The sequence below is a fragment of the Macaca fascicularis genome, chromosome 12, assembly GCF_037993035.2.
Source record: "Macaca fascicularis isolate 582-1 chromosome 12, T2T-MFA8v1.1".
Lineage (NCBI taxonomy): Eukaryota > Metazoa > Chordata > Mammalia > Primates > Cercopithecidae > Macaca > Macaca fascicularis.
Genome location: NC_088386.1, coordinates 128,216,479 through 128,239,764, shown reverse-complemented (window position 1 = coordinate 128,239,764; position 23,286 = coordinate 128,216,479). Strand labels below are relative to the sequence as shown.

General features: G+C 58.9%; 1 protein-coding gene across 9 annotated transcripts in view; it reads right to left on the bottom strand.

Moving 5' to 3' along the window:
- Positions 1-1,031: 1,031 nt before the first annotated feature.
- The window catches only part of DIS3L2 (DIS3 like 3'-5' exoribonuclease 2), a 380,375-nt gene continuing 358,120 nt past the window's right edge, over positions 1,032-23,286 (bottom strand). For all 9 annotated transcript variants that reach the window (XM_065526247.1, XM_074010517.1, XM_065526248.1 and 6 more), the window contains 7 exons: positions 10,176-10,359; positions 9,376-9,462; positions 4,053-4,200; positions 3,516-3,646; positions 3,280-3,384; positions 2,150-2,251; positions 1,032-1,545 (listed from right to left, as the gene is read on the bottom strand). In XM_065526247.1, the coding sequence (XP_065382319.1) occupies positions 1,375-1,545; positions 2,150-2,251; positions 3,280-3,384; positions 3,516-3,646; positions 4,053-4,200; positions 9,376-9,462; positions 10,176-10,359 (928 nt within the window). In that variant the 3' untranslated portion in view covers positions 1,032-1,374. The remainder of the gene's footprint in view (positions 1,546-2,149; positions 2,252-3,279; positions 3,385-3,515; positions 3,647-4,052; positions 4,201-9,375; positions 9,463-10,175; positions 10,360-23,286) is intronic.

Sequence of the window (23,286 nt, the reverse complement as noted above, 5' to 3'; positions counted from 1 at the left end):
AGATGGGGTGACCGTGGCCTCTGGGACATCTCCGGGGTGGCAGGACGCACAGACTGAAGGCCGCCTGAGGTGGCTGAGCCCTGGAGGAGGGAAAAGCTCCGAGGGCAGGTGCGGGGACGTCTTTGGTCGCCTCCCACAGCCAGCCCCATCTGACAGTGGCAGAACAAAGGCAGCCGTGCCCAGTCACTGTCATTCAGGTGCTGCGAGGCACTCTGACAAGGGACCCGATTGAGTGTTTCTTTGAAGAAAATTCACTGTAACCAGATCAAATGAGCTTGTTAATCCAGACACCCCAGGAAATGGTGCGGGGGAGCAGAGGCCGTGCTCACCGCGGCTTTCATCCTAGTTTCTGGCAGCTCTTGGGGAAGCCAAGCCACGGAGCTTCCCCCACGGAGGGGGAAGGAGTGCAGGCTGGGGTCGGGCTGGCTGAGGAAGGGACTGCCCAGTGGCCGGCCAGCTCTGCCCGGGACCTGAGGCAGGTGGGATCCGTGGGCACTCGGGACACTGGGTGGGCAATGAGGCCAGGCTGTGTCACCAGGAGCCGGTTTCCCCTCCTGGTTGGGAACCCACTTGAGGGCCCTCCTCCCCTCCACCGGGCCCAGGCCAGCTTCTCTGTCCAGTCTCCCTTAGCGCTGCCAGGGCACCAACTCACACCAGAGCCGGGCACAGGGCCTCACAGAGTGCTGCTTGAGGAACTGCGGGGAGACGGTGTTGCAGGACCCATGACCCCCACCAGGCCCTGCAGAGCTGGTGCAGGAGGAAGCAGGGGCAGGGTTGGACACAGTCACATGCGTCAGGGTGACGGGGGCGCTCTCAGTCCTGCATACTAATTACATTTTTAATCAGGCAGAATGAGACTCCGGCATCAATCTGCCACGTAGCCGACTATGAATCGTGCTGGAACTGACGGGAAGGTTCCGGGCGGTGACATCGGCTCAGCAGCGAGGGGTGGAGCCTGAGCTGGGTCCCTTGCCCTGGGTGCAAGGGGCATTCCACTGCCCAGGCTTCCCAGAGGTGCCCCACACACCAGATGGCACTCCACACTTGATTTTATTCTGTGACACTGATTTGCAGAAACCCCCCATTTCCTGGGCAGAGGAGGGCAGCAGGGCCCAGAAAAAAGGGGGGCCGGCCTCCCAGGAGGACTGGGGCCCGCTCTGCTGGGGTCACTGCTGACCAGGCCTCAGCCTTCCTTCCAGCCCCACCCTCTCCCCTGCAGTTTGTTTAAAAGTTGAGCTGTAAAAATTAAATAAAAGTAAAAACAAACCCCTGAGTTGTTAAAAACCAAATTAAAAATCCCCCTCTGTGTCAATAGGTCCTGTTCCTAAAGCCAGTGTGGCAGGACAGGCAGGTGGGGCAGGCGGCTGGCAGAGCTCAGCTGGTGCTTGAGTCCTCGGGCTCACCATCAGACTCCTCCTCCTCCTCCTCCTCCTTCTCAGGGCCCAGGTGGCCGTGGGTGTCTGGCCGCTTCAGGATGGCGCTGTACTTGAGGGCTGTGGACTCTGCCTGCAGGACTACCTCCACCAGGCTGAAGATGGTGATGACCTGTGCAGAGCCCGGCCGTGAGGGGACAAGGACGGCAGGGCCTGATGTTGAGGCTCAGCTCCGCCTCCATCCCTGCAGCAGGACCCTAGGCCCCTCCTTTGGCCTCTGGAAGCCTCTGCTTGCCTGTCTGTAATGGGGGTCCCCTCCAGGAAGAACGCTCTGGGTCAGGGCAGAGCTGGGGAGTCAGATGCATCCTGAGCACTCCCAAGGCTTATGAAACACAACCTGGGGGCCCGGGTCCACCTTCAGGGCACATTGTTGGTGAAAACGGTTCCAGACAATTTCTTGCTTGTAAATTCATAGCTTTTATCAGGTTCTTAAAAGGACCCCAGAAGGCCAGCAGCTCTGCTGCATTAGAGGGACAGGCAGAGCCCCGCCTCTCTCTCCACTGTGGTTGCCCCCAAGGAAGGGAAGGTGGTGCCAGAAAGCAGGACCTTCAAGAGGGGTCTGGGTAAGCCAGGAGGGCCTGCAGGCCCTGAACCCCACCGGGAGGCTGCAGTGCTGGGGGAGCCCAGGGGACACAGATGAGGGAATAAGGGGCACCGCAGGAGGCAGGAGAGGGGTCATCAGGACTTGGGGAGCTGGGACACAGAGGGGTTCTGACCTGCTGTGCTGGCTCCTGCTCCATGTCCTCAGGCTCCCAGACCAGCGTGAGCTCCGGCTTCTTTCCCACCTTCTGGAAGTGGTGGGACCGCAGGGCCAGTGCCTGGAGTGCAAACACCAAGCCTCAGGCTTCAGCTCTGGGTGCTGCTGCCTGGCCTTCCACCCTAGAGGGCTTCAATTGGAGGCAGCCCTCCGCCCTCGGTCCTGGGCCCTGGCTGGCTGGAGGGAGCTTCAGGGAGGCCCTGCCAGGCCACCTGTGGCTGAGGCAGCAGGTGAGAGTGACCAAGGGCCAGGGGTGGGGACTGGGAAGGCCCGTAGCTCTGTGTGCTATTGTGGGCAAGTGGTGGGGGCGTCCAGGGCTGACTGCACTGAGGTGGGGACAGAGAACTGTGGCGGCAGAGCACTGCGCCCCCTGCTGGTGCCATCTGTCAGTGCAGGCAGGGCTGGGCCCACAGCAGGGTGACTCAGACTTGAACTTCAGGACACAGAGTCCCGAGGGTCAGCAGGGGGACTCTGTCCTTCCTCTTCTGCCCAGCTCCAGGTTAGGAACACCACGTTTACTGCACACAACGGGCTGGACACTGTACTCCCAGGGCACTCTGGATGTTAGGAAATTCAAAGCCAGACACAGGGCCCAGGTGATGACCTGCAGACCCCAGGGCCAGCTGGAGCCATGCCCCTAAGGCGGCGTTAGGACAGGCCCACGTCCCCTTGGAGAGAACTGTGAATCAACAGTCACTCAGGGCAGGAGCCAAGCCAGGGACAGCTCTCTTCCTTGTCTTCAGGGGACAGTTTCCAGAGCGGCCAAGGACCATTCTCTGGCCTCTCATTCCTTCACATTCCTATAAACATGGTCCCCAAAGCCTGCACACCCTGCCGAGCTGTACTGGCCATGGAGGGGCCTGCTCTCTGGTTCCTGGGTCCTTGGGGAAGAGGGCCAGGCCTGACCCTGGGCCTGGAGCCACCATTCCAGGCGGGAGAGCTGGGCGTCTCTGCAAGGCCCATCAGGTGGGCTTTGTGCTAGGACTGGGGGAGCAAGGGGTGGAGTGTGACCCATCACAGCCTACACCCCTCCAGTGTGGGATGGCTTGGGCTGCCCCGCCCACCCCTGGGCTCTCCCAGGGCACTCACGTTGCAGTAGATGCGCTTCTGCACGCCGTAGCGCAGCACCAGCACGTCGAAGGCTTGGTTCAGGACGCCCATCACCATGGCTTCTGACTCCAGGGGGCCACTCTCCTGCAGGGACAGTGCTGCAGCCATGGCACCTCCTGGCACTGCCCTGGGCTCCTCGAGGCCTCCTGGTGAGTAGGTGCCCAGGAGGGTCGGGAGCCAGAGGGAGGTGAGGGGCACCAGGCTGGAGGGCTCACCTTGACCAGAACGGCAAAGAAGAGACCGGTGCTGAGCTCCTGCACGCGCTTGGACGCCATGCGGCGGTCGTTGCAGTGGTCCGCCTGCTTCTGCAGGGTATCGGGCGCCATGTCTAGTTGCTTCCTATAGCCTGGGAAGAGGGGGCAGGGTGGTGGGCGGTGCTGTATGGGGGAGTAGGCAAGGCATGAGGGTGGGAGCCTGGGGGGCTGGGAAGAGCTCTGGTTGGGGGATGGGCTGCATGCACCCCCGGCAACAGATTAGGACCCCAGCACCCAGCTCCCAGGGCAGCAGAAAGCAGCCCTCTGAGGTCAGCACCCTCCTCCTGGCCGTGTCCAGGGCTGGCTGTGGGCCCCCTGCAGCTTCTGCGGCACCGGCCCGTAGGGAGTTTCCAGATCAGGCTCCCCTGTGCTTGGGTCGCCCGACCCTTGGACCTCCGCGGTCACGGCAGAGTGGTCTTGGGCCACCGAGCACCCGCTGTGGGGATGGGCAGCCCTGAGCTGGCCCAGGTCTGCCCTGGCCCCAATCACACCCCTCACCTAGAGCAGCAGCCAGGAGGCGGTGCACCAGGACATCGGCAAAGCGGCGGATGGGCGAGGTGAAGTGTGTGTACAGGGGCACGTTGAGCGCGTAGTGCCGGAACTGCGCCGGGTCCTGCAGCAGCCCCGAGCAGAAGTACAGTGCCATCTGTGGGACAGGATGGGTCAGAGCCGGGTCAGAGCCTGGCCAGGCCAGCTGCCCGGCCAGGCCCAGAGGGCCGGCACCAGCCACAGCCTCACTGTTGGCAGCGGTGTGTGCACAGACCTGATGGGCTGCTGGCTGCTGAGTGAAGCCAGGGAGGACTGAGGCCAGGGCCCTTGCTGCACAAGGGGACCCAAGGGGAGACCAGGAGGCTGGGCAGAGCCCATGGGTGCCCAAGTCCTTTTCAGGAGACAAATCTGGCCTACCTGGGCCTCCCAGATGCCCTTAAGGTGGCAGCACTGAGAATGGCCTGGACAGGTCCACCCCGCTGAGGACCAGAGAGCCAGGAACCCCCAGGATGCTGTCAGGGTAGGGGGCACGAGCTGAGCCTCCCAAGTCCAGTCCCTGCTGAGTTACTGCTGAGCACCACCAGGAGGGAAGAGTCTCTGGCCTACCCTTCCCCAGCATGGGGCTGGGGCGGCTACCATCGCCAGGAAGAAGGAAGAAGAACAAAGAAAGGTAAGGGAGGAGGAGGAGGTGGTGGCAGCGGAGTACAAGGAGGCGGCGATGGTGGAGGAGGAGGAGGAAGAGGAGGAGGAGGACGTGGTGGTGGCAGAGGAAGAGGAGGAGGTGGTGGTGGCAGAGGAGGAGGTGGAGGAGGCAGCGACGGTGGAGGAGGAAGAGGACGAAGGGTGGAGGTGGATGATAAGGAGGAGGAGGAGGAGGCGACGGTGGAGGACGAAGAGGAGGAAGTGGTGGTGGAGGTGGATGAGGAGGAGGAGGCGGCGGTGGCGATGGTGGAGGAGGAAGAGGAGGAAGTGGTGGTGGAGGTGGATGAGGAGGAGGAGGAGGCGACGGTGGAGGAGGAAGAGGAGGAAGTGGTGGTGGAGGTGGATGAGGAGGAGGAGGAGGCGACGGTGGAGGAGAAAGAGGAGGAAGTGGTGGTGGAGGTGGATGATGAGGAGGAAGAGGAGCAGGAGGAAGTGGTGGTGGAGGTGGATGATGAGGAGGAGGAGGAGGAAGAGGAGGAAGTGGCGGTGGAGGTGGATGATGATGATGAGGAGGTGATGGTGGAGGAGGAAGTGGTGGTGGAGGTGGATGAGGAGGAGGAGGCGGAGGAGGAGGAGGAAGTGGCGGTGGAGGTGGATGATGATGATGAGGAGGAGGAGGAGGAAGAGGAGGAAGTGGTGGTGGAGGTGGATGATGATGAGGAGGAGGAGGAGGAGGAAGTGGTGGTGGAGGTGGATGATGATGAGGAGGAGGAGGAGGAGGAAGTGGTGGTGGAGGTGGATGATGATGATGAGGAGGAGGAGGAGGAGGAGGAAGTGGTGGTGGAGGTGGATGATGATGAGGAGGAGGAGGAGGAAGAGGAGGAAGTGGTGGTGGAGGTGGATGATGATGATGAGGAGGAGGAGGAGGGAGGAGGAAGTGGTGGTGAAGGTGGATGATGATGATGATGAGAAGGAGGAGGAGGAGGAAGTGGTGGTGGAGGTGGATGATGATGAGGAGGAGGAGGAGGAGGGAGGAGGAAGTGGTGGTGGAGGTGGATGATGAGGAGGAGGAGGAGGAAGAGGAGGAAGTGGTGGTGGAGGTGGATGATGATGATGAGGAGGAGGAGGAGGAGGAGGAGGAAGTGGTGGTGGAGGTGGATGATGATGATGAGGAGGAGGAGGAGGAAGAGGAAGTGGTGGTGGAGGTGGATGATGATGAGGAGGAGGAGGAGGGAGGAGGAAGTGGTGGTGGAGGTGGATGATGATGAGGAGGAGGAGGAGGAAGAGGAGGAAGTGGTGGTGGAGGTGGATGATGATGAGGAGGAGGAGGAGGAAGAGGAGGAAGTAGTGGTGGAGGTGGGTGATGGTGAGGAGGAGGAGGAGGAAGAGGAGGAAGTGGTGGTGGAGGTAGATGATGATGATGATGAGGAGGAGGAGGGAGAGGAGGAAGTGGTGGTGGAGGTGGATGATGATGATGATGAGGAGGAGGAGGAGGAAGTGGTGGTGGAGGTGGATGATGATGAGGAGGAGGAGGAGGGAGGAGGAAGTGGTGGTGGAGGTGGGTGATGGTGAGGAGGAGGAGGAGGAAGAGGAGGAAGTGGTGGTGGAGGTAGATGATGATGATGATGAGGAGGAGGAGGGAGAGGAGGAAGTGGTGGTGGAGGTGGATGATGATGATGATGAGGAGGAGGAGGAGGAAGTGGTGGTGGAGGTGGATGATGATGAGGAGGAGGAGGAGGAAGAGGAGGAAGTGGTGGTGGAGGTGGATGATGATGAGGAGGAGGAGGAGGAGGGAGGAGGAAGTGGTGGTGGAGGTGGATGATGATGATGATGACGAGGAGGAGGAAGTGGTGGTGGAGGTGGATGATGATGAGGAGGAGGAGGAGGAAGAGGAGGAAGTGTCGGTGGAGGTGGATGATGATGATGAGGAGGAGGAGGAAGTGGTGTTGGAGGTGGATGATGATGAGGAGGAGGAGGAGGAGGAAGAGGAGGACGTGGTGGTGGAGGTGGATGATGATGATGAGGAGGAGGAGGAGGAAGAGGAGGACGTGGTGGTGGAGGTGGATGAGGAGGAGGAAGAGGAGGACGTGGTGGTGGAGGTGGATGAGGAGGAGGAGGAGGCAGCCTGCAGTTTTGTTACACCAGGGGCTGCAGACAGTGTCTGCTGGAGACACAAGCAGAAGCCAAGGAGCCTGTGGGTCTTTGTTCAAGGAGGCAACGTCCATCCTCCCATCTGGCCAGAGTGGGAGGAGGGAGAGAAAGCCCAGGACCCCCTGCCTTGTGCAATACGGGCCTCAGGCTCCTAGGTGCTTCCTTTCTGGCCCAGGCCCACCTTTGGTTGGGGCCGTCCTCATCCCCTCTGGCACTGATCCTGCCCAGCTGAAGCCACACTTCACCTGGGCACCTCTGTGCTCGCCAGTACTCCACCCCACAGCAGCCATGGGAGGCAGTTTCCAGCCTGCCAGACTTGGCCCTTCTCATCTCCAACCATCTGATCCTCCCAGGGTCTGAGACACAGAGGGCGGAGTTCCAGAGGCCCTTGTGCTGGGCAGGAGGCAGGGCTGGGACGGGGAGATACCCAGAGTCTCTAGGGACCAGCACACAGCCCGGCCCAGCTGGGGCCACAGTCACTGAAGCTGCTTGCCCTGCAGTCCCCCAGTTTTCAGGGCTGGGTGTCAAGGCCAGTGCTGCTGCCTGGGAGCGAGTGAACGGGTTCCCTGCAGAGGTCCAAAGTCACTCCTGTGTGTCTCGCTGGCTCCCTTGCTCCCTGGCTGCTGTACACACTCACCCTCCTGTGCCCTTGGCCAGACAGACAGCTCCCATTACTCTGTGCACACGGGCCCTGGAATCCAGGGCGCAGCTGGTGGTGACCTGCTAGACTCCCTAACTCCACTTCCCTTCCAGCCCCTGCTGGGCCCTGGGTTAAGTTGGGGGCAAGTCTCCGGGGGAGGTGGGCACAGCCTCCACTCCCAGACACATCTGGGCTTTGTTCTCAGCAGTGGCCCAGTTCCCCAGATGACCTGGGTGAGGATGAAGAAGGGCCCTGGCCCCTCCTGGCTGGTGGAGGTGGCTCAGGGTGGGGTGGGACGGGGGGTGGGGACCATGGCTTTCCCAAAGGCCCAGCCGTCCCTGGGACAGCCCTGGAGTCCTGATGCAGAAGCTCACTGGGGACTGCGTGCCCCCTCACACCTTTCTGTGCTCTCTGCTGCTGCCTTGCCCTGTCCCCACCGCAGTTCCCGGGGCCGAGGAACAGGAGCACCGCAGACCTTCTGGTGACTCGCTACCATCGGATTCCCAGGCAAGGGCGCCTCCGAGCTCCCTGGCAGGCGAGCCAGGAGAACGCAGCCTTTTCAGGCTCTGGCTGACTCCGGAGCGGCTCTGATCCCTGGAACTCCAGGTTAGCTTGTACCTCCTTGAAGGTGATGGCATTAGAGGCAGGGGCATGGGAGGGGCCCTAGCAGGGCAGAGCCAGAGGCAGTTCTGGGACTCAGGGGTTGCTGTGCCATCTCTGCCAGGCCTAGAGCCACTGGCGTATAGAACAGAAACAGCCCCACAGGCACGGCCCAGCCCCTCTCAGCTGTGGGTGCCGTAGGTGCTTGGCTGGGCAGACACTTGTGACTGGGGGCAAGTCAGGGTGGCCAAGCCCAAGCAGATCCTGATGGCTTCAAACCCAGCAGAGCTTGAAGTGTCAGAAAATAAATCCACTGGGGTCAGCTGAAGCCATCCAGTTCTTGAGAACAGACTGAATCTGCTGTGTGACCAAGCTCCTGAAATACAGCCTGTCCCTGCCCCTGGGCTGGGCTGGGGCCCAGAGCTGACTCATCAGCACCCACTGCTCCCGCTGGCCCGAGGGTCCTCTGGGGTCCTGGTCCCAGGATGCTCAGGCCCTGCACGGGTGAAGCTCAGCCTTGGGGGCTGTGACAGGCGTCCCAGAACAAGCCCAGCTGTCCACCCCACAGGCTGCCACCTCCCTGCAGGCCCAGGCCTAGGCCCACGGCCAAGTCTGCTTCTTTCCCACACTGGCCAGAGGCTGACAGCTGGTTCTGGACTCCACATGCGGGGGTGGAGGCTGTGGAGTGTTCCCCGGGACAGGAAGCCACAAGGGACTCTGTCTCTCCTCCAGGACCCCAGCCTGACAGGAGGTCTCGGTAGCCCCTCAGCTCCAAGGCATGTTGTCCTTGAACAAGTCTGAGCAGGAGGCAGTGGTTCAAACTCAAGAGGCTCAGGGTGCCCCCTTTTAGGTGCTGCCTGGGGTCGGCCTCCTCTCCTACCCTCCGGCAGAGGAGGAGCAGCCCCGTCCACCCAGCCATGTCCAGAGCAGGGCAGGAACGGTGGTGGGCTGTGCTTGCACGTGGAGGTCACAGGTCTGGGGCCAGTGTGCTTCCAGGAGCCGGCGAGGACGGGGCTGGACCCTCCTTACCTGCATGGGCCGGGGCTGGGCCCTCATTACCTGCATGGGACAGGGCTGGGCCCTCCTTACCTGCATGGGACAGGGCTGGGCCCTCCTTACCTGCATGGGACAGGGCTGGGCCCTCCTTACCTGCATGGGCCGGGGCTGGGCCCTCCTTACCTGCATGGGACAGGGCTGGGCCCTCCTTACCTGCATGGGCCGGGGCTGGGCCCTCCTTACCTGCATGGGCCGGGGCTGGGCCCTCCTTACCTGCATGGGCCGGGGCTGGGCCCTCCTTACCTGCATGGGCCGGGAGCACATGTTGGTGAGCACCTCCTTCCGGGCCAGTGAGTACTTGTCATCTCCAAATGTTTGGGTCAGGCTTTTCTAGAAGCAAATCCCAGAAACCTGTGTGACATGTGGTCCAGCTCGGGGAGAGACTCGGGGCCCTGTCATCCGCTAAGTACCTCATGCTCTGCTCTTGCGGGGAAGAGCTGCCTGGGGGCTCAGCCCTGCTCAGAGGGGATGGGTGGGGAGAGGGGGCAGCTGCCCACAGCCTGTGGCCCACACTGGCCTGAGGTTAGTACCTTCCATGTCTTGCTGACTGGCCTGGACTCACTGGGCTCCAGCTCTCGGGCCTAGGGCACCTGCCTTCCCCTCCCAGGGTCGGGCCTGGGTGAGATTTCTCCCTCCTCTAGGACCAGAGCCAAGGCCCTGGGTTTCTTAGCTTCGTCCCGGGCATGAAGCACCTGAAAGTACCCACCAGGAACATTCCCAGGATTCCTACAATTCCAGCCCCCACACTCTGAAAGCCTCTGGGCCCAAGACCAGCCCTTTCTGGCCACAGGACCCCTGCCCTCTGCTAGGCCTCCAGGGTCCCCGCTTGGCACAGTCCTGGTGAGGGGGCAAGTCCCATTGTCAGGACCCCTGTGACTCAGAGGGGCCCTTCCTCCCAGGGCCTCCTTCCTCCTCTATAGGAGAGACCTGGCTGAAGGGGAGGGACTCTGGGGGGAAGCAGAGGCCCTTGGACCCCCCACCTTCCAGGTCTTTCTCTTCTTTCCCCCAAGCAGAGCCTCCCCTGAACCCTTCCCACCACTCACATTGAGGGCTCCTGCGGAGCTGAAGTCCACGGGCAGCCCCATCTGGTCGCAGAATTCCACCAGGTCATTGAGCATCCTTGTCTGGGGTGGGGGGTGCCGGCGCAGCAGGGACTGCTCGGGGAAGGCGCGGTGGATCTTGTGGGCCACTGCCATGTTGGCCAAGAGCATGAACTCCTCCACGAGCCTGCAGAGGGTGGGTGGGATGGGAGGGACCGCTGGGTTGGGGGACAGCTGCTCAGGCTTTCCCACGCTGCAGCCTGCCTGGCTCTCTATCACCCTTCAGGTCTCAGCTTAAAGACGACCTCCCAGCTGCCTCATCTCATGTGTTCCGCCAAGTCCCTGTCTTGCCCAGCACTCCCATGGTCTCCCCTGCACCAGTGGGTCTACACCACCTTCTCCTCTGACTGGTTAGCTCCTGTGCTGGCTCTCCCAGAGGGGGACCCTGGAGAGCAGGGAAGCACCTATCTATTAAATAATTCACCGCAGCAGCCCCAGAACTCAGCAGCCCACCCAATCCAGAGAAGGCGCCAAGGAAAGATCTCTGCTGAATGACAGGGTGCCTGGAACCCTCGGGCAGCCCCGGCTATAAGAGGGCACCATGCTTGTCCAGGCCATGGGAACCCAGGGGACCTGGCCCAGCCCCTGCTCAGAGGGCTCCCTGGGGCATGTGGCAGTGGTGAGTGGACCGAGGACCCCTCAGTCCCAGGAGTGCTGGGCTCCCTTCTCCTCTGGGGATGGTGCCCTGTTGGAGGGAAGCCTCCCGACAGGGTCTCTGAGGGTGGACAGGATAGTCTAAGGCAGCAGGAGGGAAGCCCTCACCAGGGGACAGGGCAGGAGTGGGGATGGGCTGAGACCCCAGAGTCACCCTTTCAGGGGCTGCTGCTCTGGCTTTGCAGCACCTGGGTGTCATTAGATTCAACAGTCACTGTGAATGGACGTGGCTCCTGATGGAAGGACTGAGCAGGTCAAGGTCCCAGACTGAAGGAGCAGGGACTGATGGGCGATGCGGGATGTGAACCAGGCAAAGGCTGGGGGGTTGGTATCACACAGCACTGAGGTCAGTACCACTGTCCCTATCATCAAATCTGGGGCATGAGGCCCCTCCTTTGGTGGGACAAGAAGATCACAAATGTGCACAACATCTGGAGCCTGTTGTGATGGGCGCTTGGGCATGTCCTCATGCCTTAGTGACCAGGATCCCCTTCATGGGGAAAGCCGCTCCCTCGGGGAGACATGGGGTGATCAGGGTCTTGACTAGGCTGGGGGGACTCTGCCCTCCCTGCCTTTCCCCAGGCTTCATGCCCAGCCCCGAGCTTTCCCCTTGAGTGAGAGAGGTCAGGGAGGAAGCTCCCGCAGGCCTGGCCACAGCCGGAGCCCTGCCATCAACTTCCCTTCCTGGAGGTGTGGGTGGTGCTGCAGGTGAGCCTCGTCATCTGGCCACGCTTGTGCAAAGAAAGCCAGCCAGAGAGAGAGAGCACCCTGGCATGCAGAGCCCCTCCTCCACCCAGGGTGGGCCTGCCAGAGCAGACGTGTGCCTGTGCTCCACCAGGATGTCCTGAGAGCACATCTGCCTCCCCAGGGAGCCCGAGCTGCAGAGGAAGAAGTGCTGGGAAATGCCCCAGGAGGGCAGGCACCACCTGGGGAGGAGGGAAGCCAGTCCAGCACCCCTAATTCCTCCTCTGTGGGGACTTTTTTGGGCTGGCTCATGGCACATAGTAAGGCAGGTGACAGCTGGGATGTGTGACCACAAGGATCAAACTTCAGCCTACCCTTCTATCACATAGGACACCCAGCAGGTAAAAGCAGGAGCGTCCATGTTGCCCTCTGGGTGGCAGTAACTGCCTGTAATGTGCCACCCCACCTCCCAGCCCCTAATCTGTGCTTGTGCCCACCACTTCCTGCCAAAAACCCTGTGTTCAAGCCCTTAACCCACAAGTCTCCCAAGCCCAGGTCTGACTCTCAGCTCCACAACATCCTTGCCGTGGGATCCTGAACAAACCACAGAGCCCTCCCCATCCATCCTCTGTCTCAAATGCAGGACAGGGGTCACAATGGCACCTGCTCAGGGCTGTCACACGCAGAGAAGACAGGTTCTGCGCTGGCAAGCCCTCTGCTGGATGCATGGAAAGCCCTCAGGATGCAGGCGCTGCTCTCCTGTTGCCCCACCTGCCCTCCACATGGCCAGCAGGGGGTCTCCTCAACATGCCCTGTGATTTTCATCCCTACCATCAACTCTGTTCCTCAATTCTTTTTGAAGCCTCCCCTGAAAAGTAGGCTGCAGTCCCCGACATGAACACTGACTGTTCTAGGCTCACCTGTATCACTGTCTGGTGCCATTAGACTGTTCTTACTTGGATTTCATAATAAGATATTGTGAATCCAAGAGGAGTCAAAATCCCTGCTTGAAAAATATCTAATACTGGTCAGGCCATCAGCACCAAGATGCTTCAGATGCACACAATCATGCATACTTTTGCTCTCTCACTCCACAAAGACTACCATGTGCCAGGCATGGTTCTGGACTTTTCTCCCCATGCAGTCAGACAATCCTCCTGGGCAGGGCATCCAGGCTATTGTGTGGTGCCTGCTTTCCCCTCCAGCCCAGCTGCAGGAAGAGGGACAAGTGTAGCCTTAGGCCCAACCCTGGGCTGCGTTTTGCAGTGTGGCCAGCAGGGGGCAGCATGACCCCATAGCGGGTTGCACTGAGGCTGCAGGCTAAGGAGGCCACCAGGCAGACAGGGTGAAGGAGTAGTGCTGTGCGAGACAGCCCTGGTTACTCTCCTGTGCCCATGCCCCACCCACTATGGGTTTAGGAACTGAATATCTGGGGGCCTCTCGGGGCTGAGCGAGGCTCCTGCTCTTAGTTCCTGCAGGGGCTCTCCACATCCCTTCTCATGGTCTTCAGTAAACACGAGGACAAGGACAGGAGGGAGGGGACCTGGAGAGGGCGGGGCCCCTGCGGAAGCCCCTGCCATGACCACAGACCTCAGGCAAGCTGCTTCCCTGGCAACTCTGCTACCTGTCCTCCCTGGACCCCAGCACAGTCCCAGGAGTCACCCCTGCCCTCGACAGTGAACAAGTGCACTCTTGGTGACTTGAACATGAAGCCTGGCGAGGTTTTGGAGGAGAGGCCCACTGTTCCGGGGCCCTTGGTGTGGCTGAGTCTGCTTCTCTTGTGGTCTCAGCCTCTCCCTCCCTCCTGGGGCTGGGAGTCGGGACAGTGCCTGTGGAGCTCTGGCACAGCCAGTTGGGCCACATCAAGCAGGGACCCAGACAAAGATCAAGGGCACTGAGGAGGGAGCTGGCACCACAGAGAGTCCGCTTCCCAGGCGCAGCCTTGGCCATGATGTTTGCGGACAGCTGCAGGGGCTGTTTGTTGCCCTCATGTCCTTCTGATGCTGCAGGTAGCAGATGGGGGCAGAGTGAACAGGTGGGCTCTGGGTAGGAGTGAACGAAGGTGGGGCTGACCCCTGGTTCTGGTGGTGGCACCCTGGGGTGGCTGGAAGGTGGGTCCCCAGTGGAGTTTGGGGACAGAAAGGTGCAGGCCAAGCCCAGCTGCCAGCAGCCAGAGTTGCACCGAGTTCAGTATTCACCATTGTAAATGGGACTCCGCACCATGGCTCAGAGAACTGAGCTGGACAGTGCAGGGTGGGCGGGGTAGGGTAAGTGCGGGTCAGGGTTCTCATCTGGGGTCAACATATGGACCACAGTCCCCCACCCTGTCAATTCCCTGGTGGGCCAGCAGGTGGCGCCCAGCCTCCTTCTCCTCCCCAAGGTCCTGGGATGGGGTAGCTCCAGCTTAGAGCCCAGGCACTCCTGTAGGAACCCAGGGCCAGAGATGGAGGCTGTGACAATGACCCGGTCAGCAAGGCCCTCTGCCCTGACCTCCTCCCTCCCTCTCCTGGGGAGCAGTGCTAGGTGCACAGCTCGGGCAGCCAAACCTCTGAAACGCCCCAAGCGATCCTGGCTGGTCAGGCTGCGCCGCTCCACACTCTGGGCCAGGGGAGCACTGAAGGGGGCGGAGAGGGCACTGGGGCTGCTGGATGGGAGCGTACCCTGTCCCCTGCCCCGGCCTCAGACCTTCCTCCTCTGATGTGGGCACCGGCCCTAGTGTCACCCCGCTCCTCCCAGCGCCAGGGGCACAGGCATGAGATCACTGGGCCTGCTGGGGATGGGGCGCTGGAGCTCAGGGACTGCCTGACAACTGCTCTCCGAGGGGCTGGGAATGGCTGCCAGCCAGCGCCACCTTCCAGAACAGCCAGCCAAGGCCTCGGAGACGGGGCCTCGGTCCCAGACCTGGCATCGGCCGAGTGTCTGGAGCCCGCACCACCAGGGCCCCACCACTCTGGAGGTCTGGGGTGGGCTGTGCTGTGACAGCGGCTGCAGGGCCAGGACCCCAGCTCCTCGTCACTCACTCCCAGCACCCCTCCTCCCTGGGTCTGGGCCTCCCTGGGGCAGGAGGGGACGGGAAAGGGAGGGCAGGGATGAGGCTTGGCGAGCCCCTCACATGCTATGGCAGACAGCAGGGAAAGGTCACCAGCCCCCACACACAGTACACACTCCCCACAGCAAGGGTGACAGTGGTAGACACACAGGTTCCCACAGCGCACAAGTGTTCCTCTAAAGAAAGAGCATCAACATCAATACACAAAATGCAGGGCTCTTCATGCATTTACGACAGGGCGTCCTTCACCCTGAAGGTACCCGCAAGCATCAAGATTGTGCAGAGGCAGACACTGGGTGCCGCATTCCTGCTGGCTCGGGTGGGACCTGTTTCTGTCGCATCTTAAAGGACGATGCTGGGAAAGGCTGCTCTCGCCCTGGCGGGGCCCTGATGCAGCCAGGCACATTCTGCAGCTGTTTTTCTAGCTCCAAAGGAAGGAAGTCCCCAGAGGCCAGGTGGCCACATTTGGGCCCTCAGACCTTGCCAAAGGGAGGCCCAGTGGCTGTCATGGGCTCAGAGGTAAGGAGATGAGAAAGGGATGAAGCCATCTGTGCTTCAGAGGAAGCCTGCCTTCCCTGACCATCGAGGAACTGGATCTGAGTATTTCTCTGCTCAGCTGAAAGGCTGGGGCTGGGTTTTGATAGTCAGGGATCCGAGGCATCTGTGGCCAGGAAGGTCCTCACTGGCAGATTGTAGGGGTTCGGGGGTGTCCTTCACCTCTCCTGGCCCTGCCATCAGTAGAGGAAAAGAGACGAGGGCCTTTTCCTCAGTGGCGTGCATAGAATGCCAGCCCTACCACTCACTTGCTTCTTAAGCTCATGGAATCTCAATTTGTTTCCTATAAAACAGGGAAGCAATGTTCAAGTTCCTGGCCTTGAATAAATAAGACATTATTATTATATATCCTATGATGTGACTGGCCTGGGTGCCCCAACTCTGGGACTTGGGCAAAAAACACAGCAAAGGCAATATTTCTGTAAGTTTCTTCTGCCTCCCCTACGCTCACCACAAAGCCTCCCTCTGGCAAGGAGCCAGAGGTGTCCCATTTCAGATCCATGCACCTGCTAAAGTGCTGAGAAACTCACCTCACCCCTTCCTCACACAGGACACTCAGAGAGTGGCTTTGGAAATGAGCGGGAGCCAGGGCAGGGGCAGGGCCAGTCCCCAAAGCTGAAAATGTGTCCATTTTCAAAGGCCTAAGGCAAATGTGGGACAGAAACAGCCTCTTCTGCCCTCAGCCACCAGGGCCCTTGTCACACTCTGTGGGAGGCTCCTGCTAATGGAATGAGGCCACTCACAGAGCTTGTTCAATTAGCTCTTGCTGAAAACTGCTAATGTGGCTTTGATAAGAATTGCTTCCAGCCAATTTCAGCCTCATTTCTTCTGCAGACCAAATTTTCCACACTTGGGCATATGCTCCCTGTAAGCTCCAGAGCCCTGGGCTCTGCCGAGGCCATGAAGGCAGCTGCTGGGCCTGTCTCAGAAGCTGTGCACCCAACCATGGCCCCTTCTCCATTGCTGGGCAACCCATGTGGTGCAGGTGATGGCCACCTTTAAGTAGAACCTGCTGTGTTCTTAGCGGCCAGAAATTGAGTGTAGTATTGTGGAAACCGCAGGGCCCAGGAGGCATGGGTCTGTGGGGCACTGAATTGCAGGCTGCTGGGGAGAGAAAGTGGAAGAGATCTTGGTGGCAGCTCTGTCCCGGGCCAGGCCAGGTGGGGCTGGGGGCCTGGGAGCTGGAAAGTGGAGGCCTGGCATGAGGGAGCTGCAGGCAGAGCCCCTGGCCTAGGTGTGGGAGGGGGATGGGGAGGAAGTACAGCTGCTTGACTGATGGACCCCCACCCACAGCTGGCCATGCACCCTGCTGCCAGCCTCCAGCAGAGGGTGCCGTGGCCACTGGGTGGCCCACCAGTCACAGCTTGGGCCTCTCACTGACCCCTCTCCTCCTGGGTGCGCTGCAACCTCCTGAATACATTGGACATTCCCATGAAACCACAGGGAAATGAATGGGGCCCAGTTCACAGGCATGGAAAAGCCCAGAGGAGAAGGCCTCTGGAGCCAGACATCACAGGCCTGAAGGGGAGGCCAGAGCCAGGTTTCCTAGGCTGGGAGGCTCAGTCCACAGCAGGGCTTTTCTCTAGGTGAGTGGGCGGGGCCCTGATGCAGCCAGGCACATTCTGCAGCTGTTTTTCTAGCGCTAAAGGAAGGAAGTCCCCAGAGGCCAGGTGGCCACATTTGGGCTCCTATGCCTTGCCAAAGGGAGGCCCAGTGGCTGTAATGGGGAGTAAGAGGGGGCTTGCTGGTAGCTGGGGCCAGGCTGACAGTGTAGAAGGCCCTTGTCAGCGTAAAGCCAGCCCAGAAGCCTCATTCACTCCCCAAGTTCGGGCTCTGCTCCCAGAGGTAGGGGCAGGCCTGCAGACTGGCAGCAGCCCTTCCCCCAAGCAGAACCAGGTGCCAGTCTGTGCTGTGCGGCCTTGCAGAGTGTGGTCATTAGGGCTTGCTGGCTGCTTTACGGTGTTGACACATAAGCCTCTCTCCAGTGCCAGCCCCTGCCCAACCGGAACTGGAAACAAGCTCCTGAGGAGGGTGGCACAGGCATACAGAAGCCTGGCCACCTAGGGGAGTCCCCACAGTGCCCCCAACAGCTTTGTTTGCTGCCCTGCTGACTCCTGGCCAGGGGTCCCTTTCAAGCCCTGGCAGGGGAAGCTGGCTCCGTAGACTTGGATCAAGAACAGAACTGGGCCATCGCAGACTTAAGGAGGCATCGACTTTGGTTTTAAAATTAGGCTTTGGGCACCTGGATGTTCAAGGAAGAAGGGTGTTCTGGAACGCGCAGGTCTTTCTCTCCGTCCCTCTCCCGCACATACACATGCTCTTACACACACACGTTACCAAGGTAGCCACAAAAACAAGAGAGAAGCCTGGGCTTCCTGGGACCTTGAGCGGCTTTGCTGCAAGTTGGAACGAGTGTGCTCACATCTGAAAACTGCTCCTGCCCAAACGGCTGCTAGGGCAGACCCCCTTCAGCAGGGCCACCACCCCAACCACATAGCCACTAAAGTCTGCAGGAAAACAAGCGCAGCGTGGTCTCTGCACTTCCTCATCACTCCTCACTGACCCCCACACCCAGTGCACGGGGAGGAGATTGTTGGCCCTAAGGTGACGAGGGAGATGGTGTCTTTGGGAGGCCACAGAAGTGACCACAGAGGTCCCATGCCACGGTGTGGCAGGGCTGGATGTGGAGACTGCCAGGCACTTTGCTACTCTCGGTCCGTCAAGTCTCAGGAAGTCAAGAGTTCTCATGTCTGGCAGGAGAACGGGGAACTCAGTAAGCTGGAAGGACTTCCCCAAGCTCCCAGACCCAGGGTCCCTGACACCCTGTCCACTGCTTTGTCCTCAGGTGACCCTGCATTGTTTGCTCTGAACCCTCTGAGGAGGAGGGAGCAGCAGGATTTCTTTCTGGCACCTGCCAAAGGCTCTGCTGACAGTGGGAACTCAATGCAGAGCCCACCCTGAGAGCACCCTGCTTGTTTCCAGGCCCCCACTTTGCCTCTGCCTCTGTCCCGCTGCAGTTGGATGAGGAGGGCAGAAGCAGCACGGAGGCCCACGCCACGGCCTCCCTGGTAAGGCTGCCTCCTCCTGGCTGCCTCAGGTTCAGGCCCTTTCCTGTCTGAGTCGCCCAGGGCAGAGCACGGTTGCTTTTCCTGCTCTTGGTTTCCCGTCACCACTGAAGGTGCCCTGTGCAGCCTCTCCTTTGCTAACACTCCTCCCAGCCCCCACAGAGATGCACTGGGTCCCCGGGTCAGGAGGGCAGGGCAGAGTGGGCCACGGGCCATCGCAGCAGTGGGATGGGGAAGGCCCCTGCCCCTCAGATGCCTTGGCCCACATGACAGCATGGCCCCTGGGTACTGGGCCTCAGGTGAGCCTCTTTCTAGACTGTTCCAAGAGGCAGTTTTCGTGCTGAGCTCGGAGCTGGGCAATGAATCCAGGCATCTCCCACGTTTTCCCTGATGAGCTCCGTACAGTCAGAAAAATCTCAAGAATTCCCCAGGTCAGTCCCTCGCCCAGGCCTGAGTGCCGCCCAGGGTCCTTAGCTGCTAGTGCTCTGGGGGTCCTTGGCTGTCACACTCCCTGGCTCCCCACAGGCTCTCGCTGGCCTGTTTCTGGCCTCAGCCCTGCTCCCTTACCGGACACAAGGAGATCAGTGCCTCTGTTCCCCAGGGAACCCGTGGGGCCTCCTCATGGGTGACAGGCACCCAGACTCTTACGCCACCCTGGATTTTCACTCTGCCCACTCTGCTCCCCCTACCCAAGCCCACCTTGTCCACTCAGTTCCCTGTGGGGCTGTACAGGTTCAGTTCAGGCATCTCCCTCCCTGGCTCCATGGTCCTGTGGGCTGAATCTAAACCAAATCTCATCAGTGAATCCAGACTGTCCTTTTCTGGAGGCTAGTTTTCCTCTGCAGACCATAGGCCGTGGGGTGGGGAGGGTGGGAAACACCTGGCCATGCCCGTCTATGTATCCCAGAGCTGAGCAGCACATGGAGGAGCTGGTGAAATGTTTGGGGAAACAAATGAGGCATTTCAGCGATAATGATTTGCTTATTTGCTCCACAGAAAATGCTGAGTGCCAAACAAGACTTATTTTCAGGGATGGAAGCATAGCCCCCCAGTAAGAAAGGACTAGGAGTGGCAGTTATGGTTCCTGCAAATTCCCTTCAGCTTATCACTGTTGAACCAGAGGTGTATGAACTTGGCAGAGGAAACCCAAGACGGCTTCTGCTGGCCTAATGGGACACGCTGCATTCGCCTCGATACATTCTTACTGCCTGTAGATGGTTATCACTTAAATCCAACACAGGTGACAGGTGACAATGTGACTGGGACTCATTTGTTGGTTACATGATGAATGAATCCTCTCCTGCAAGGGCAGCCTGCCTCAGTATAAACATGAAACACAGAAGGTTAAAAGAGAACCTCTCTTGTCTCGGTTTTTTTCCACTGAACTAATGCTCGTCTTATCAATCCCTGGAACACAGCATGTTGAATTTGGCAGAGCTCTGCGTTCATCCTGTGACTTTTAAAATATTGACACACAGTTTTATGACCCAGGTTCAGAGTGGTTTCAATGAATGTGTCCCCTGGCCCCCAGAACATTCTGGGCTTCCCTGACATCTTCATGTGCCTGCCCCATGTGGCACTGAGGCCCCAGCTCTGCCCTCTCTGCTTTGTCCACAGGAAGGGGTAGAGTAGGTGGCGTAGCGTGGGGTGGGGTGGGGTGGGGAGGTGGGGAGAACAATAAGACTGCTGGGTTTCATCTCTACCCCTACCCAAAGTCAACCAAAGACCGCTGAGAGCTCTCACACAGCCTGTGTGAAGACTTCAGCCCTTTTCCCCATGCCACTCTCATTCTACCTGAGAACCAAGACCAGAACAATCTGGATTAGGCCCTGAGTCCTTCCAGGCAAGCTGGGTCAATGGTAAGTCGGATGGCGAGGCCAGGCCATGCCAAAGCCTGACTGGACCTGAGGGCTCTGCTTCCCGGAGCTACCACTCTGCAGGCCAAGCCCGTCCTGTAGGGCAGCCTGGGGTGCAGAGGGCAGTCCTGTTTATCCAGGATTTTCAGATGCATTAAGAAAGCTCTCCTGGTACCCGGGATGCTGACCAGCAATGGTCTTCTGGGAGCTTCTTCACAGGTAGGTCAGGCGAAGCCCAGGCAGCCATGTATGACTGGGAGGGCCAGCCCATTCCCTGCGGGCCTCCCCTGGGTGAGAATTGTTCTTCCTGGCAGAGGCTGCAGTACCTAGAACTCTCTGGCCTCAGTCCAACTGCCTCTGCCTGGGAGGAGGGCCTTGCCCAACACCCCAGGAGGGCCCTGTGTGGTCCACTGGGCTGTGCAGCCACCAAGATGGAGAGTAACTGTGTTGTCTGGTTAATGGTGCTTATGGCTGTCCATTTATCAGTAAATCTTCGTGATACTTAAGCCCAGTTCCTCGTGTGCCATGTTTGGCTGTTGTGGATGTACTGTCAAATGGTCATTTGCAACAAAACAAAGAACTGGCTGCTAGTTTCAGCAAGACATGCTTACAGGTAGCATGCAGTCCAGGGTGTGTCCACTGCATGCCAACCACACAGTGTCGTGCGCATCCCACATGGGAAGGCCAGTGCGGCAGGGTGCGGGGTGCTGTCGCCCTCTGCTTCTCTCAACCACCACAGTGTCTTGTGTGCCAACCACACAGACACTGGGTGTTCCTCATTCGATACCATCTGCCCAGGAATGGCCCAGCCAGCCATGTGGGAGCAGACCACACCTCCCTGCTGGGTATGGAGGCCAGCAGTGCTAAGACTCTGGCAGTAGGAGTTCTGAGAAAGGAGTGGCCATGGTCACTGCACTCAAGGAACATGAAGGGAAGACCCCTGCCCTGTGTTGTATGTGGAATGCTCCCGTGGTTTCAGGGAGAGATGGTGGGGAAGTGGTAGGAAGGAGAGCCATTCTCCTTCAATCCATGATCTTTAGGGATTCCTCCTCATTCCAACAAGCATGACAAGACGGAGCACAGAGGCTTGGCGAGGCGGCTCTCTGCTCTGCTCAGTTCTCCAGGGCTTGGCCAGCCCTTTTCCCTCTGGCTCTTGTCCCATGACCACCCTGGCACCTTCTCACTTGCCTCCCCTTGGGTGGGCTGGGGCCTACAGGGTCCCACACTGACACTCCAGCCGGGAGAAGCAGAGGGCGACAGCACCCAGCACCTGCCGCACTGGCCTTCCCATGTGAGGTGCGCACGACACTGAGAGCCACTCCTTGCATCCTTTGCTCACCTCCCCCCTGGCCCTTGTCGCCCCCTTGCAAATGCTGTTTTATATACCTGTCTTCCTCAATGGGCTGTGGGCTTCAAAGGAAGGAACTGTGCCCTTCTCTTGTGCTCAGTGCAGTACCTGGCACTAGCAGGTGTCCAATAATGTTTGCTGGACAAGCAAACGAATGATGTTTACGACTGGGCCAGAGAACACGTGGCGAAACCGGTCCTCCAACCCATGAGGACGTGGGTAGACTTCTCAGTGCCCGCCCTTGAACTCCAAGGGCTTCCCTAGGGGTCATTTTCTAAGTTTGATGGTGGGAAAGGACCCATGTGGCACAGAATACAATTCTGAATACAAGGGCTTCCTGAAGATTCCCGCAAGTTACCCTTGTTTGAGTCCAGCTTCTTGGACGCTCTGACCAGCACTGGCCTCTGGCCTCTGTGGAGGCTGGCCTTGCAGGAGTGGGTTCTCCATTGTGGATCAGCAGCTTCACTTTAAAACAGAGCCCAGAGGGCAGCAGCAACTTGCCAGTATTCTTGTCTTGCTAAAGTCAGTGGGGAAAGGTAGGGCGCCGTCAACCACACACAACCTGGATAACCTGAGGCGGCTACTTAACCTCTCTAACTTCTTCTACCTACCTCACAGGGTTATTCTAGTGAGGATTAAATGAGATAAACTTTGTTATCTTAGTTAACATTATAAGCTCTGACATGCTGTTAACTATTCCATAAATATTATTAGTGTTATTATGAAAACCTTCTGCACTGAATTAAGGAGACAAAAAATACAAGAGGTGTAATTAAAAAATAGAAGAGGCCAGCAGTGGTGGCTCACACCTGTAATCCCAGCACTTTGGGAGGCTGAGGTGAGCAGATCCCTTGAGGTCAGGAATTCAAGACCAGGCTGGCCAACATAGTGAAACCCCATCTCTACTAAAAATACAAAAATTAGCCGGGCATGGTGGAGGGCACCTGTAATCCCAGCTACTCGGGAGGCTGAGGCACATGAATCGCTTGAACCCGGGAAGCAGAGGTTGCAATGAGCAGAGATCGGGCTACTGTACTCCAGCCTGGGCGACAGAGTGAGACTCTGCCTACCTTCTACCTCCCCACTCCGCCAAAATAGAAGAATGTTAGGAACACAGAACATGCGAGGGAAAAAGAGCAAATACTGCATGCATGCCCCCAGGAGACATCTGTCCAGCATCTGCTGAACACCTCTGTGTTCCCGACACCGTGTGGGGGCTGGGATGAAGTGACTGTCCTTGCTCTTGGGCACAGGGAATCAGATCAACACATACTCACTCCCCTACCCCATAACCCCTGCCCAAATTTTATCAGCATAAAAAGTGGCTTGTTTCCTCAGCACTTACTGCCTGGGCAAGGAAAGCCTTTTACACACATTCTCCACACTCTACCCACAAATGTGTTTGCCTTCCATTGCAAGGACTGTCCATGGGTCATGAAGCCAAGGGTAATAACTTGCCTCCCAGGGCACACAGCAAGGTACTGGTGGTTCTGAGGTTAATGCTGCCTTAAGGATGTGAGAGTTAAGCTCGATGACACTAACAGCTGGGGGATTTACTAGAAAAAAGCCCAAAGGAATGAAAAGTTCCTTCCTCTTCAGGAACGGTACAATGAAAAATCACAACAATGGTTTCCTACAAGATTTATGACACAAAAGATAGCGACCAGCTAACTGCTCTTTTATCTACACCAAAGACTAATGAGAGGAAATAGATTTAGATTAAACTGGAGGGCTGTTAAACCAAAGAAGAACAATTCAATAATAAGCACAATATCTTGCTTACCTAAAACTTAATCACATTTGATCTTAGTCTTTGAAACATGAAGCAGAACCAGGAAATAGG